Source organism: Carya illinoinensis, chromosome 12, assembly GCF_018687715.1.
Source record: "Carya illinoinensis cultivar Pawnee chromosome 12, C.illinoinensisPawnee_v1, whole genome shotgun sequence".
NCBI lineage: Eukaryota > Viridiplantae > Streptophyta > Magnoliopsida > Fagales > Juglandaceae > Carya > Carya illinoinensis.
Window position 1 is genome coordinate 3,505,729 of NC_056763.1, and position 16,772 is coordinate 3,522,500.

Genomic DNA, 16,772 nt, shown 5'->3' on the forward strand with positions numbered 1-16,772 from the left:
CCCACGGTGGGGCTAAGAGTCAGCCACCGTCGATGAAATTTTTGAAAGACACCATTGCTCCACATGTTGTTTTTGCCTGGTCGAGATCCTCTTAGGTGATCTCCTTGTTCTTCATCCCATCCTCTCTGCTCCCTCAATTTCTTAGAGATTGGTTTCTGTTGAATTGTCAACTGCTTCATTGTAAATCTATTACTGATCTGAGAGACTCTCCTCCACTTTTGGCCCATCAGCCCATCAGGCTTTAGCAAACTTGGAGCCTTACTCTTCTCTTTCTCTAATACATTCTCATGCGTCTCCAGCCCATCTTCGTTCACATCTTCGGCCCACCTGCTAAATGATTCATTTGAATAGCCCTTTCTCTGTGTCCACCTAGACCTTCCCCTTCCCCTTATCTGGCCTCAAATCTGCAATATCCAGAAGTGGATTTTGAAACCCCATACCTTCTGTTACATTGCAATCACCCTCTTTCTGTTAGCAAATCTCTTCCAAGATTTCCTCCTCTCTATTAGGTAAGTTACCAACATTTTTCAAACTATTTGTTTTCCTTACCCCCAATGACTTTGCTTGTTTGAGAAAATGTAGCGGATTTCGCTCCAATCTCCTTCGATAATGACGGATGCCTATTCTCCACCGGCTCGGGGATCTCCACCTCCCTTTTCTATTCACACCAGTTCCATCCCCGACGACCAAAGTTGACTACTCTCAACCATTGGCCATAGGGAAAGACATTCTAATAGTCATTGGGTGCCAGCTTCTAAAGGTCACGCTCCTTGTGGCTATGTCCAAGTCTTCCACAATAGTATCATAAGTTGGGCAAATGTTTGTAAGAAAATCGAACCTAAAAGGATTCTCCCATCCCCAAATTTATCTTCTTTCCCCTTAGTAATGGTTTTGTGATATCCACCCTAACACGCACCCACATGAATCTTCTCCCCATTCCTTTTCACCTTTTTCAATATCGACTTCCTCCACTTTGCCCACAACATTCCCATTCAATTTACCCACATACTCATTCCTGGCAATGAGAGGTAGGTCATGGAAACATATCCAAAACGTTGCCTTTGTAATTTGTATTTGATGGATCTGTTGACATACGTCCACTTCTTTCATCAACACCAAGTGTTTGTCAAACGACCAAAGCCCTTCACGAATAACTCTTTCCTTGTCACAGATATCTTCAAATTCTACTAGTATAAGAATAGAATTTAGTTCCAGACTCTTCGCATTGTTACCTTAAACGCTTCCTTGTTATAGTGACAATCCATCAACAACTTCACTATCAACCACTTTCCTCCTTTGATTACTGCATCATTCAACTTCCCGGTTTCCACATGTAGCACCTCTTGTTCTTGTTCTGTTAAGGATAGCATCTTGTAGAGAATATCCAGATCTTCCTCCATCTTGCACTCAATTCACTGCACATAATTCTGTAGATAAAACTAGATGTGTTTCCTGTACAAGACACGGTTAAGGCCTCTATGTAGGAGAGCCTTGGAGAGGAAAAAAGGTGTGTACATTTTTTGTCACGTGTAATAATCACCTTCATTCTCTTCTTTTTTTTATTTTTTTTGATACATTTGGGAAAAGGGATTTTGAACTCCAAACCTCCATTTTAAAGGGTAATGCCAATCAGATCACATGCCTTTGGTTCCTTTGTTCTCTTTTATTTACATTAACCTTAGTTTTTTTTCCCCCCCATAAACATTCACACAACATAGTACTAAATCATACGCCAATCATGTGAAACTCTAGCATACCATCATCATGCATTGAGTTCATAAAAAAATGGCTCCCAAAGAAAGGCTTATACATACATATATACTTTTTGAAAATCATGCACTACATATATTTACTTTGGAAAATAGACTTCTATAGTTTACTATAAATTAATGTGCTGAAAAACTTAATCATAGCCACTTATCTCGATCCTTAGCAATTAAGCTAATATTTCGTGCCTTCAAACCGAACCAAACTAACAAATAGAATTGCACTTAGGCGAGCGAAGTGTGACGAGTCGTAATCGAATCGAGCTGAACTTGATCAAGTATATATCAATTACTAATATAGCAAGGCTTTATCTTTATGCCTGAATTTTTGTTCTTATGAGACGAGCTCGAACTGGCTTTAACCGAGCAAATATCGGGCAAATTGTCAAACTGGTTTTGCGCTCTAATAGCATAGCAGCCTTCTATTTAATTTTTTTTTTTTTTTTAAATCTTTCCTTTTCCAAATCTCAATCTCAAGAAAGGTTCACAAAATTCTCAAAGATTCTCAGAATATTTAACCAGAAGTGGCCTAAATTCACTTGACTTGTAAGAAGGCAAAAAGAGCTTAAAGATATAAATAATGATTATACAAAAAACAAAATTTTTAGCAATAGGGTTAAACACATTTGAGGGAGAAAACTAAGTGTCGCTAAGTCTAGAAAAATCAAGTTGCTGCTTTCTTACGAGTAAACCGCTGCAGAGATTTGGGAAGCTCATCTTCCACACAGACTTTTTGCTTCTTTCTAGACAGTTGGGGTTCCCGCATCTCTTGCTCCAAGAAAGGCCTTTTAACTTTAGTAATAATCTCCTGTTTCTTTTTCGCCCTCTTGCTCGGCTTATTCCTCCCCTTCGTTTTATTCTTCAGAGTAATGCTGCCCTTAACATCTTCTATGGCAGCTTCCATCTCGGCTTCTCTTTCCTTCTTTGTTGGCTTCTCTTTATTCCTCGCTGGCTTCACTGTACCGATCTTTGAAGGGTCCAGCATAATTGTCTCAGGTGGAAGCTTGTCGAGAAGGAGGTGCACTTCCTTCTCTCTCCGCTGTTTGCGTGTTTCAAACGGGTTTGCCACCCAAGAATCAAAGTTGGGTTCACCAGATCCTGGAACCAGAATACTGGACCAACCCATAGAGTGCCCAATGCCTAGAACATCTTCGTATGGCCGAAACAACAAGTTTTTTATCTGGTATCCTTTTACCATTGAATGATTCATATATCTGCTGTAATGCTCAGCTCCAGAGAGAATCTCTGCAAAGGAACAAGTACCACGTGCAAGCAAACCTTTCTGGCTGAAATCCAAGGTATTTGCATGGCCCGGTAAAGTCTGGAGAGCTTCATATTTCCTCAAGTCCCAAAGCTTAATTCTTTTTTCCTTCCCAGCCGTAGCCATGAGATGGCCATTAGGGTGGAATGCCAGGGCTGAAACAGGACCATGATGACAAAGCATCTTGACAAGGGGAGCAGAGCTGTTAGGGTTCCACATGGTAACAGTTCCACCTGAGTGACCCAAAGCAACAACCCCGTTGACAGTATTCACCCGCATTACATCAGTGCGGCCTAAACCAGTCCGATAACTTTTGGAAGCACCCGTTGATACATCTTGATAATGGAGATGCCCGAATTTATTTACGGATGCAAGGATGAAGTGGGTTTTCAAATACTGAAGCCTCAACACCGTACCATGATCCTGAAAGATTGATGCTCGTATTAGTTATGTTGCATCTCAAACAATAATCTAACATCAAATATCAGGAACTCCTTTATGACATTCAAATCTGGAAATAACCATTAAGAGTGAGCTGTGAATGCATGTGGACCCACGTGCATTCTCAGTTCAACGTTCAAGCTGAGACACTGACAAGCCTAAACCATAGTTCATACTCATAGTCTCTATAATGGACCCATGATTCTGTCCCATTGATAGACCTTTCCTGTTTTATAACATGCCTGGCCAGCCGTTGCAATTGATTGACCAATAAATAAATGGGAGTACAATACTGCTCAAGTATAAAAAAAAACAAAAAAAACAAAATTGATTTGCCATATTGAAATGGAAGGACTATCAGTTTAAGGTGATGAACATTAACGATAATTGGACTCATACTCCGCTCCACTCCAGCCACTTGAACAAAGGGATCATATTGTGAAAACCCATCAAGGTTCTATGAAGTATAACATAAAGCCAATTGAAAGGAAAGTTAAAAAAAAAAATATATCACTATTTCCCAACAGGAAGAATCATTTGAAAATGAGTAATGCTACTAAGCCCCGTAATTTATACTACTCACTTTGCCCCTTTGATGTGACACCGCATTTTGGTGCCACATGGCTTATTAAAAAAGTACCTATTCAAAACAAAATGGCGCCTGAAAACATAAAAAGTGGAAGACTAAAACCCTAGATTCCCTCTACTCATTTATGTTTGTGTTTTTAATTTTTTTAATAAACCATGTGACACCACATTGTGGTGCCATATCAAGTGGGCAAAGTGAGTGGCATAAGTTAGGGGCCTAGTAGCATTACTCTAAAAATATATCACCAAAAAGTTAGGATGAACACAAGACACCCACCAACTCACCATATGTGACTTGCCTAATGTGTACATATCATAACCAAACAAGAGCACATGCTGGATCAACAAAGGAAAAATAATTGACACACCCCTAATTAATCAATTTAAGAGAAACGACAAGCAAAACCTCAGGATATAGAGCAATTCTAAAAATAAAAATAAAAATAAAATAAAAATAAAAACAGCTGTTATCAGATAGGTTGCAAACTCATATGCAGTGCCTAAGGTCTATGTACTGTCCATATATTATATATTTATATAACCAGTACACCATTGACAATTACAGAGGAGCAATTGTTGGTTGCAATATTAATGACCAAGGTATAACATGAATTATGTATTGATATATAGATAATAGATAAACAAAAAAAGGTTCAAGTTACACCAACGATGTGTCAAGTAAACTCATTAATTCATCATCCTCAAACACCTCCAGGATAGACTCAAAGAACAAACATTTAGCTCTAAAATAATCACACAAATCGTTCCAAAGAAGTATGCTGACCTTTAGGCAGTGAATTTCTATGCCCTCCGGACTATAAATATATGTGTACCTGCCATAATTTAGAGTAGTTAGATATAACATTCAGATGTAGCTTCATAATGCCCTAAGAGAATATTGTCGATGTAAAAAATAAATATGAAACAACATTTTATATAATTAAACTCAAGTATAATGGCTATGCACTAAAATAAGAACCCTAAAAAATATATGAAATAATGATGATAAACCTTTAAGGAATATAGCAGGCTATTACTGATGGTAGCACTGCCTTACAACACCATCTTGGTAAATATCAAATGACAACCAAGTGCCAAAGTTGGACATGGTTGAAAAGTCAAAAAATATTTACCACGTGTAAAATTGAGGTTCAGGTTTAACTCAAAGCACCAAAAGGATAAACAGGAGACCAAAATATACATTAAGCCAGGTTTCAACTAAGGTCCCAAGGAAAATTGTTCTAAAAAAACAATTCAATTAATGACCACAAAAGTTTGGTTAAAAGCAGTTAACTAATATGACCATCATAATGCAGTACACCAGTCCTTTATAACCGTATCTTAAATTATGACAACGAAAAATCCCAGAGTTCTTTGTAGGAAAAACAACTACACCCAAAAACCCAAAATGCATAATAAATAAGAAAGGCAAGGAAATATGCTCTTCAGATCATGTTACAACAATACGGTATTGGCATATCATATAGCAAAGCATAAAAAGGATAATGGTCACCAATCATAGGTTGCGCTTGTTTCGATGTAAATGAGGAAGATACGAAAATGTATTCAAATGAAGATTTTTTTGGAAGAATTAATGATTTTCCGATGTTTAGTTGGCACCTTGAAAATAATATGGAAAAGAACTTGTGTTTGGTTGCATTGAAAACCATGGCTTATATATATGACTTCATTTATTGATAATTTTTTTTACAAGTAAAATTTTATTAATATCAATAGGCATAACCAAGTACACTAGGTGTATACACCAATATACACCAAGCCCAATTGGGACAACGCACCTCCCCACAGCAAAGCAAATCGCTGTAACTACCCAAACCCCTTGTTTCCACAAATCTAAACCACCCGAAACTCCCTTAGAAGCTAAATTGGACCATTCTACATACCACACCCGAAACTAATACTCCACCCCTTCCTACAAGGATGGAGGAAGGCTTCATAATACAACCAGTCTTGCCCTCCCTCTAGTCCTCCCTCAACTTGAACTACCTCCCTTAGCATCATAGTTGATTGCCCAAGTAAGACGCTTTAACTCACTGCTCTTCTTAAATCTTGATTTCATTTCAAGTGACCCGCCTCAATAGCAGTGAGTAGTGCTATGAATTGGTAGTCAAATCCTCCACATGTAATCTCCACACACTGCTGTATTTCATTAACCTTTTGCAAAACCCAATCCGATGATGAACCAACTAACGGAGGAAGATATAACAGGGGACAACATCTTTTCCCTAGACTCAGCTCCCAAACTATACACCAAGCCCTAAACATTCCTCCTCGCAAGGCACCAACAACAAGCCCGAAATTTCCTCCATGCCATCCTCTGCATTCAAATTCCATACCTCCTCAACAACAACCTTGTTGTCACAAGATGCCTGAAGAGATATTGACAAATTGGTTCTCTTCGTCATGAATGGTGAGGCCATGGTCACCATTGGAGGTTTTCGGTTGGCAGCAAACCCATGAAGTTCCTTCACCTCCGGCGTGGGTGTCGTTGTTTTGTCTTTGAGAACTGGAGATGGGCCACCCCCCAATGATCCTTTCTATGCCACATCGGCATACCTTACAACTCCCTCAAGCCTCGGCGTTACACCATTTTCCTTCAGCTCTGGTATGGGTGCCATCGTTTCTTCGGGGAGAACGCTGACCAGGGTTTGTAACACTGAGCATCAGCCTTTTCTATGTCACCCGTGGAGGAGGGCATTCCATTTTGGCTGTCTCTATGCCGATTTCTGACGTAAAAGCCACTTCGAATGATCCTGTTTTCCATTTGAACCTCCACATTCTTCTAGATCTAGGTATAGGGACTAGGCCGAATCCAACTTTCTGTTTTCCTTTATCTTATTTTAACAAATTTGGGCCTATCTTGGACTCCCTCTTATTGGGCCTTATAGCCCGATCACCTCTAGCTGAAAGCAAGTCTATTTTCGTAGATAAAAAAGCAACAACTGCCTCCAACTTGACAAGTTGGTTTTTCATCTCCTTTAATGTACTGTGCATCTCTCTTTCAGCCATAGTCTGACTCCTTCTACTAGTTCTGACCTTGCATGGTCTCCATAGTCTCTAGGCCACTTTTGCAGTTCCCCTTCTAGCCCTTGGAATCAAATTGAGTAACCGAGGTGTGACCCGTCTTCAAAGCTGCCCGAACGATCGCCTCACCACCACAATTTTGCTTGGGTCTGTTTATTTCAACTTCTAAACAGAGCAGCAACTCTGCATAACTTAAAATTATTAGATTGATTCTCTATATTTCTTTATCCCAATCCAGCCCTTCATACACTTCTGGAATGACTAGATCACTCTGCCTGCCTCCTCCACCATATTTGGTAACAGTTAGATATCTACCATTACATTGGAGCCTTCTTAAGCCACGACGCCTCTGTTACCTTCTTGCAAGTGTTTTGTGAATTCCAAGTTTCTCTCCACATGTAACAATGCTTCCACCGTAGCCACCAGCCACCCTATACCACTACAAGCCATAACTACAAACCTCCAAACCCTTTTGCGCTTCTCCTCAATTTTTATTGGAGACCTCAATATTTCTGTTGAAAGCTCAAAAGCCTTTGAATCAACCCAAAAGCGCACAAACTGACCCATCTCAATCAGACCTTCAATTTCAAATGCAGAGACTTCCTAAGCTCCATTCCTCTTCGCAGCTGCAAAAGAGAGCTTCGACGAGAAGAGAGAAAGAGCACTGTAGATCTGAACTCCCAGCAATGCAAGAAACTTTGTTGGCACAGATCTTCACTACGTTCTCAATCCAAGTGTGGAGAGCTTCGACGACAAGAGGGATAGATGCGGGTTTGAACTCCTAGCAAGACAGTGAGCTTTGTCGGCGTAGATCTATGATCTCCACGAAAAGCCTGATGAGGGATAGATCTTGTCACTGGAGAAAGATCCCAACGCTGGAGTGCTCCTAGAAGAGTCTTCGGATGCCGTTGACTCTTCTTGTGTTGATGACATGGCCAACAGAGCCGTTGGCTGTTTGGGCTGCAACACCACGCACTTTAGGCTCATGGGATAGACAAATCTCCACACCGGAGTACTCCAGCAAAGTCATCGAACGCTATCGACTCTTTCTGTGTCGACAACACAGTCAAAGGAGCCGTCGGTTGTATGCACCACCAAGTACTTAGGGCTCTCTAGGGGCTCTAATAATTTTAGTACTAAACCCCCAGGGGTTGGTTCAAGTGGTAAATGCCTTTGGCTTAGGGGTATGCTCTCCCTAGGTCTAAAGTTCAAATCCCCTTGGGCGCAAACAATCTGGGCCATCGGACTAGAGGATTTTCCCCTTGAATTACTTGAGGTGCACTTACGAGAAACTTCTTGCCGAGGGCCTATGCACCCCCAAGATTAGTCGGTATGCTATTCTAGACACCCGGTGTCAAAAAAAAAAAATTCAGTACCAAAATTATAAAAACAAAATCCCTCAAGGCATTTTAGAACTTCTTGGGAACAAAACTAATCGATGATTTCAGGGACTATTGACAATTTTGATTTATAATATTAATATACTCTAGAAATATAGAAAATCAATCTATTAATTTTAAGTTACATATTCGCAATAATAAAGTTTTTTAGATTCGCTATAAATACAAAGTGAAGGAATGGAGAGGAAGTATGTAAGACCACAAGGGGGACAAAACATAAAATCTAATAATCTGTAAGACAATTTGCAATATAAAATTCCTGTGACAAAATATTCTTTTTCTTTTATTTCAGAGAAAAACGAAATCAATTTATTGTCTGGGTGAAGAAAATGTGTAAAGGGGCGGAAAACGATTTTCCACCTCATGTACATGATTTTCCTGTTGACCCATTGGCCATTTTCTGTTAACTGCTCTTTTCCGCCCTTTCCAAACAGGTCAAGAGATGAATATGCTTTTACCAAAAATATTTTCAGCTGAAACAAACACAAAGTCCAAAACTAGATGAAAGGAACGTGCCTTATTCTCATGTAGAAACAGAGGTGAAGCAAAGTAGGAATAAAAAAATAGATGAAAACATGTTAAATTGTAATGCTCGATCAAGAATGAAAGTTTAAATTCTGCAAACGCAAAGGAAAATCATTTTTTTATTTTTGAATGGTAAAACAAACACAGGTAAATCACGAAATTCCATGCATAAACTAAAATGAAGAAATTATTTCATCTAGGTGCACCTATATATGAAATGTACTCCATGGAGACGGCCAACCCAGTTTGAAACTAGATTATGTAGTTTCATCAACTTGCACCAAAGTTCCAAAGACAAGCAAAGCAGATTAAATCAAATTGCACCAAAGTTCAATTCAACAATGAGAAAATTTGAACAATATGCTTGGACACCATTTCCTAGGTAGTTAAGATGGCTTATAAGCAGAAGCTGCAGAAATCATATAAAGTCTGTCCCAATATCACATTCAACAGACAACAGGTAACCACTGCACTCATGTGCATCTATCTTATATTGATTCTTTTGGGTTGGTGTCTAAGATAAGAGTTATTGTAACATACGAACCTAGAATTTAGGTTAAGTCAGTTAGAAATTATTTAGTTATGTTATGATTATATTTATTCTTTTTATTAATTACTTATTTATTAAATTATCTCTATGGTAAGATTTTAAGTAATTAGATTGCTACGACACGTTTTCTAGAAAGATTAGTAACGTCTAGTGCCTCGTATAGGTCACGAGCTACGACGTGAGATTTCTGAAGCAGCGCTAAGAGGTAAATAGTATGTTCATATAAATGTACACGTAATGTAAATATTATAATTGGGTATGATAATATGATATGGTTTTGATGGTTATCTACTTTGCGCTAAGAGCCAAGTCAAGGTTAGATTGCTTTCACGAACTTCTATGAATTATGATGATTTACATGAAAGTAAGCCTATATATATGTTATGCTTTTATGGATTGTTGATTGATGGATTGAATGTTACAAAAATCACATGGAAATCATGATATGATCATATAATAATTTAAGATAGGTATTCTATGAATTAAAATAGCCAGATCATGCATGCTTCATTCATGTAGTACTTAGACCATATATGCCATGTATTGTTCATGCAATAACTTAAGTCAAGCATGCCATGTAATAAATAGCCTAATCATGTATGACATGTTCATTAGTTCTCAGATCATGCATGCCATGAAATGTCATAAAATGATTAAATCATGTTAGGCCATGTCATGCTATACTATACCATGTACAAGAATATATCATGTTATGCTATGTCATGTACAAGAATATGCCATGCTAGAAAAGTCTAAGAAGTCCAAGAAAATTATCATGCATCAAGAAAGATAAACATTTTAAGGTAACACGGATCCAAGCGTGTTTACCACAGTTATGCTAAGACGGTACCACGGACTCAAGCGTGGTTACCACAAGTTAAGTGAAACACGGACTCAAGCGTGTTTCACTCCATGTCATGCAAGTTAAGTGAACATGGACCCAAGCATGTTTCACTTCATGTCAAGCAAGATAAGTGTTTCACTCCATGTCAAGCAAGATAAGTGAAACACGGACTCAAGCGTGTTTCACTCCATGTCAAGCAAGATAAGTGAAACACGGACCCAAGCGTGTTTCACTCCACGTCAAGCAGGATAAGTGAAATACGGACTCAAGCGTATTTCACTTCATGTTATGCAAGTTAAGTGAAACACGGACTCAAGCGTGTTTCACTACATGACAAGTTATGTGGTGCCATGGACTCAAGCGTGGTTCACCATGAAATAAGTACAATTCAAGATAAACAAGTTACTCGTGCATTCACGCTTCATGTTTGCCATGATTATGAATGTTTCCACCCATGTTAATCCATGAATGTTATATGAAAGTTATGATAAGGCTTTAAAAACCAAATTTATGCTAAGCTAGATAGTATTTTACGGTATGATGTATTATTTACTGAGTATTCGACTCATTTTTGTTGTTTGTCTTTTTGTTTTCTTCTATGTTGATTGCCACAGATGGTGATTATGATGATGCAGAGCTGGATGGCCAGGAGTAGATTTAGTATAAGGACTTAGAGATGAATAAGTGTCATTTACACAAGGATTAAGTTTCTTTTATGTCATTTCAATAATTAGTCTTGTTTAAGATTAGCTCATGTTTTGCTTTATTCAGTTTCAAGTTTCAAGACTATTTATATCCTTTCAGTTAAGTTTCTTTCAATAAATAAGGTATTTCAGAGTAATGAGTCTTTTTACCGGGCATTTTATTATGTTTGTTAGTAACGTCTCTATTCTACGGGAACGGGGTGTTACAGTTATCCTCAGAAATTTCAGATAAAACGACTTTTATAAAGCAAATAGTTCCTTTTTTATAGGTAAAGAGAAGAGCAGAGCAATCACTTCTATACATAAAATAGTTATAGCAGAAAGGTCATACTTTTTCTGAGCAGCAGCAAAGAGCAGCTGATGGTCCAGGAATACCACATCTCGCACTGTTTCCCTAACCTGGAACAAGCAACAGTTACACAATCAGTCCAATACTACAAGTAAGAAGAACTTATTAATCCCAAGTACACAAGAAGTATACAAGAGATGAACCTAATTACAAGCTACGCACTGTGAAAAACAGCATAAAAGTCATTAGAACTAATCCCATTCAATACAATAGCCAAAGCCCAAAGTAACAATGTATGAAAGAAAAAGTCCAATAGTACAACTAAACAGTAAAGTTCAAATGCAAAACAAGCTAAAAGGCCTAAAAAATTATAGCAACTTTGTAAAGTATCCCAGTAAGAGTTCTCGATGCAAAAAGGGCCTCAAGTCAAGGACAGTTTCCAACTGCTTATCCAAATCCTAGTCTAAATCTCATAATTAACCCCTAGGGGTTGGCTCAAGTGGTCAAGGCATTGGGCTTGGGGATATCCCAGGTCTCAGCTTCAAACCCTCTTTGAGCAAACAATTTCTAGGGGCCATTGGACTGGAGGATTTTCCCCTTGAATTACCTAAGGTGCACTTGTGGAAAACTCCTTGCAAGGGCCTAATTACCCCTGGGATTAGTCGGGATGCTGTTCCTGGACACACAGTGCCAATAAAAAAAAAAAAAAATCTCATAATTGAAGTCAAAAACTTTCAATGGATCAATAGGTGTGATCTCAACAAATTTCTTAAGATTGATTCATTACCTTAGACCTAGCAGAAATTTTACAGCATACATTAAAGTAACTTCTGAGTCATATTTAAGTAGAAATAATACTATTTGACACTGATGGACTGGTCAAAGTAGGAAGTTTGAGTTCCCGACTTTCTTTTTATTTTATTTTTATTGGCACCGGGTGTCCGAGAGCAGCATCTTGACTAATACCAGGGGTGCACAGGCCCTCCGCAAGGAGTTTACCCACGTATAAACCCCAAGGGGTTGGCCTAAGTGGTGAAGGCCTTGGTCTTGGGGTCTCATTCCCTTCAAGGTCCAAGGTTCAACACCTCATGGGTGCAAACAATCCTTTGGGGCCACACCCCCTAGTGAAAAGCCAGCGATTTAACCAGTTCCGTGTAGGGAAACTTCCGAGGGTGCGGTGCACAGGACCGGGGTTTATTCTGCAGGGATGGGTCCAAAGGGTCCTGCCTTGGAGAGGTTCCCCGACATCAAACAAAAAAAAAAAAGTTTACCCACGTATACCTTGGGTAATTTGAGGGAAAAATCCCACAACCTGATGGCCCCTAGAGATTGTTTGCACCCAAGGGGATTTGAACCTTAGACCTGGGGGAAGCATACCACCAAGCCCAAGACCTTTACCACTTGAGCCAACCCCTAGGGGGTTGAGTTCCAGGTTTTCATGACAGCCCAAAGAAAAAGTGCCAAAAAGCCACTTTTGCAAATGCATTTTGTTTTTGGTATGTGAAGCATTTTGCCCTTGGCACTTTGCGTTTTGCAAATAAGCGTGCTTTTACCAACACTATGTCAGCTAACTCACAACCAACACCATGTCAAGGTCTGCACTATCCAACTAGCTTCAATGAAAATTGAGAAGTGAAATGCAGAAGCATCAAAAGGTCAAAGCAAGTAGGAAGTACTCAACATGCTGGTTTATTTCTTTTTCTGTTTATCACCCTAAATCAAGTATATTTCAAAATGTAACAAAAGATTAAAATAAGCATAATAAACAGATCAACCTATTAAAGTTCTCACTTATTGAAAACCGCCTATATGTTATTGATTTTAGAAACTCATTTTAATATCAGGAGTAACATTAAGGATGTGCAGCATATATAATCGATGCATGCGACTGGCCCCCAAAAAAGGGAAACAAAAAAATATGGCACATCCGTCTACTCATCGAATGATTACAATCCTAAGTGTTGCCAAGAAGTGTTCTATTCAAAAATTAATTACAAGAGCAAGCAATGGCTTTTAAAAGTCCGTAGATGAATGTCATAGTTTGGTACATCTAAGATAAAGAAGAAATAAAAAAAAAAATTACATTATTCCCGTGCTCATATGTCAATGATTAAAAGGATTCATCTGTCTCATTTACTAAAAGGGCGATCTCAACTTCGAAGAACCATGACATACCTGAAACTCTTTGCGTACTTCAAAATTCTTCATGTCAACAATTGCCAGGTGGCCCTTTCGTCCAGCAACAGCCATATATTGACCACTTGAGGAAAAATCCATCGTGTATGGACCCAGTTCTGCTCTTGTGAGTTACATATGCAAGAAATATGCCATCTCTGAGTACAACTACAGATAAAAATTGAGAAAAAGCTGCCCCTAAAATAGAAATGTACAATCATACAAGTATACAATTATATAAAAGACACGAGGGATCCAGTTCACCACAGATACTCAAATACAAAGTATCACAATCTCCCCCCTTATATTCCTAATGTCCTCGTAGGGCCATTCCGTCATAGGTAGCACTGCTCAAGTCCCAAACTTCTAGTAGAGATTGGCTTTGATACCATTTGTAACACCACAAGGAAGGCCCAAGCCACATTTGGACCTATACTCCAAAAGGACAAGTAAATGGTATAATTGGAGACCTTAGAATCAATATAAAGAGTTAGAACTCCTTTCTCCCAAGTAATGTGGGATCTCATTCACCACCTATACAAACTCAAATATGGGGTATCACACGAAAGGCTTAACTTTATTATCCAAGTAAATATAGGAGGCAAGAGTGGTTAAAGTCTTAAAGAGGATGTTTTGTAATATGTGCTTACCAAATTGATATGCAATTGGTTTTTCATTAACATAATATGAAGGAATTAGTACTAGCATTCTTTATCAGTTATACTTATTAAAAAAAAAAAACAAGCATTCTTTATCACTTATCATAAATACTACTAGTATTCCTTAATAATAATTACTACTAGTAATTGGCTTTACCACTAGACAGTGTTTGCACTTAAGTGCGCCTAGAGTTTTCACCAACATTGTTTTATGGCCAAATCTTAATGGATAACATGATAGTTTGAAGGTGAAAAAATGCAAGTCGCCAAAATTTTTCAAAGCCAAGCTATAACTATAAATTTCAGAATCTAAATGATATCAAGACTATGGAAGCAGGTTATTAAAGAAATAGGCCACTTAATATCGAGTAAAGCAACCTGAAACATTATTTAAGTCTGCAAATATACTATCCTTCGAATCATACTGGCAATAATCACAGAGAAGCAATTAGAAAACTAGATGCAAACCATTTACCGATCCAAAAAAAAAAAAAACTAGATGCAAACCTGGTAAAACAACATCATATTGATTCCTTGCGCTCGAGATATCTACTGCTTGCCCAATGTCTTCTTGTTTGAACCTCCAGGTCTTCTCTACTGGACCTTCAGCCTCCAGATAGCCCCCCTCGCTTGGCATAAGCCACTGGATAATTTTGCCACAAATATGCATATCATTCAGATAACATGGACACATTATCATGTTTGCTAAAAGATCTCGCTAAACAATGCATACTTTCAGAATACCAAAGTAGTAACCAATTTATAAAAGCACTACAACAAATTTACACACTCGTATGAAGCAAATTTATTCGATTTTGTAACTGAATAAACATAACTCAAAAAAAAATTGAAAACAGTATTTGAAGTGGAAAGTGAATCAAGAAGGATTCACCTTCTCAAACTTAGCAGCAGCCTTAGCAGATTTTCCATACAAGTTTTCTCTATGCGCAAGTTGACCTTTGAGTTTTTTATCTTGTAGAACCTGAAAATATAGATTCACATTCAATATACATTATATAATACTTTTCAAAGAAAACAAAACAACAACCCTTCACGCACACCTCCAAGTTAGCAGCACCGCCTCTAAGGTACTTCTTCATTTTCAAATCTAACTCCTCCGACATCTCCTGCAAACACATAGCAATCGGACGATACTCACAAGGGCTGAAAACAGAGAGCTCGTGACAGAGGGAGAAGCCGTGCGATACTCACTGAGAGAAAAGGAGAACCAACTGCGACGGTGGGTCTGGGTGGCTGGCCAAGAGTCACGGTGGCGCAACTGGAGGCTCCCTCTGAACGTGGTGTTGATGGGGGTGCCTGGTCAGCGAGTTCTGTGGCTGCCGAGAGGTGTTCCGACGTTCCCTGCGGTGGTAGACTGTGGGCGGCGGTGTCTTCTGTGGTGGTTTCAGGCTAGTGGCTCTCTGGGTTGGTGAGAATGGTGTCTCGGGGTATCTGTGTAGGAAAATTTTGGTTTTCACGCGGGGGTTCTGGCCGTGAAATTATTCGTTTGATGGAGAGACTGTTCTGGGAAAAGGGAATTTATACTAGGGTTTTGCCGTCTGAATCAGTTACCAATTAAGAAACAATTGAAACTTGGAAAATCAAACATTGGAAACGGAGTGTAGAGAGCAGAAAAACCCAATTAAATAAAACAACAATGCTACGGGTACAATGCGTACCCATTGCGGAATCGGCTGATGATATCACGTCAGCCGATATAATTAAAAAAAAAATGGAATTCTTTTTCGTTTTAGGAGATTTAAAACCTAAATCCATTTCTGTTTTTAGAAATCCAGAACGATATACTCCACGTTAAGCCATAACCCAAGGGTTCTACCACACTAACGTTGTCGTCGCTGTCGCCGTCGATTCTAGAGAAGAGCAGATTGTTCAGGTATTCTGTTTTCTATTTAATCTTCCTCTTGCAAGGCAGACCATTAGCTTGGTTTAACTAGATTTTTGCATAACTTCCGGAAATCAGGCACTTACATTATGCAACCTAGTCATCCTTTAATGGGATTGATTGGTCTGATGGTGTTCTCGGGTTAGTAGAAGATATTGTATGCTTTTGGCTAAATTCCATTTACAGAAGAAGCTAAACTATTTTTCTGGGACTTTTTTTGAAAATCCAATGAGTTGATGTGAGTAGCAGTGTAAGTGTCTGATTTCAGCACCAACCATTGGCTAGTAGTCATCTTGTGACAAATCCAAAACCTCTGTTTTGCCTTTGTTATCCTCTCATCTTGCAGTAGAAATGCACTCATTCAATATAACTTGGTCTTGTTGAAATATTTCCGTTCCTTGAAAAAGAAGGGGGGATCTCTTTTTTGGAGTGATAGATGAAGAAACTCTCGATTGCAAAAACCAAAAGTGGTAATGTTCTTTGGTCTTTTCCTTCGATTGCCAATTCTGTTGAAGGTATATACAATTTGTGGCCGCAAATGTTTTACTGTGGTTTTTGTTACTAAATCTTGAGGAACCCTTGCCTAAAGTGATGGCGAAAGCTGGAAGTAACTCTATTGGTG

At 38.6% G+C, this 16,772-nt stretch overlaps 1 protein-coding gene across 2 annotated transcripts; it reads right to left on the reverse strand.

Moving 5' to 3' along the window:
• Positions 1–2,279: 2,279 nt before the first annotated feature.
• LOC122289863 (probable U3 small nucleolar RNA-associated protein 7) lies at positions 2,280–15,901 on the reverse strand. Of its 2 annotated transcripts, none has more exons than XM_043097216.1 (8): positions 15,460–15,901; positions 15,309–15,371; positions 15,140–15,229; positions 14,755–14,890; positions 13,589–13,707; positions 11,456–11,523; positions 4,841–4,889; positions 2,280–3,450 (listed from the first exon to the last, which is right to left on the reverse strand). In XM_043097216.1, exons 2-8 carry the CDS (start codon positions 15,369–15,371, stop codon positions 2,431–2,433), a joined length of 1,545 nt encoding a protein of 514 aa, XP_042953150.1. In that variant the 5' UTR covers positions 15,460–15,901; the 3' UTR covers positions 2,280–2,430. The 2 variants fall into 2 exon arrangements, with proteins under 2 accessions (XP_042953150.1, XP_042953149.1); XM_043097215.1 differs by having other exon boundaries at positions 15,309–15,374; positions 15,460–15,900.
• Between the last annotated feature and the right edge of the window lie 871 nt (positions 15,902–16,772).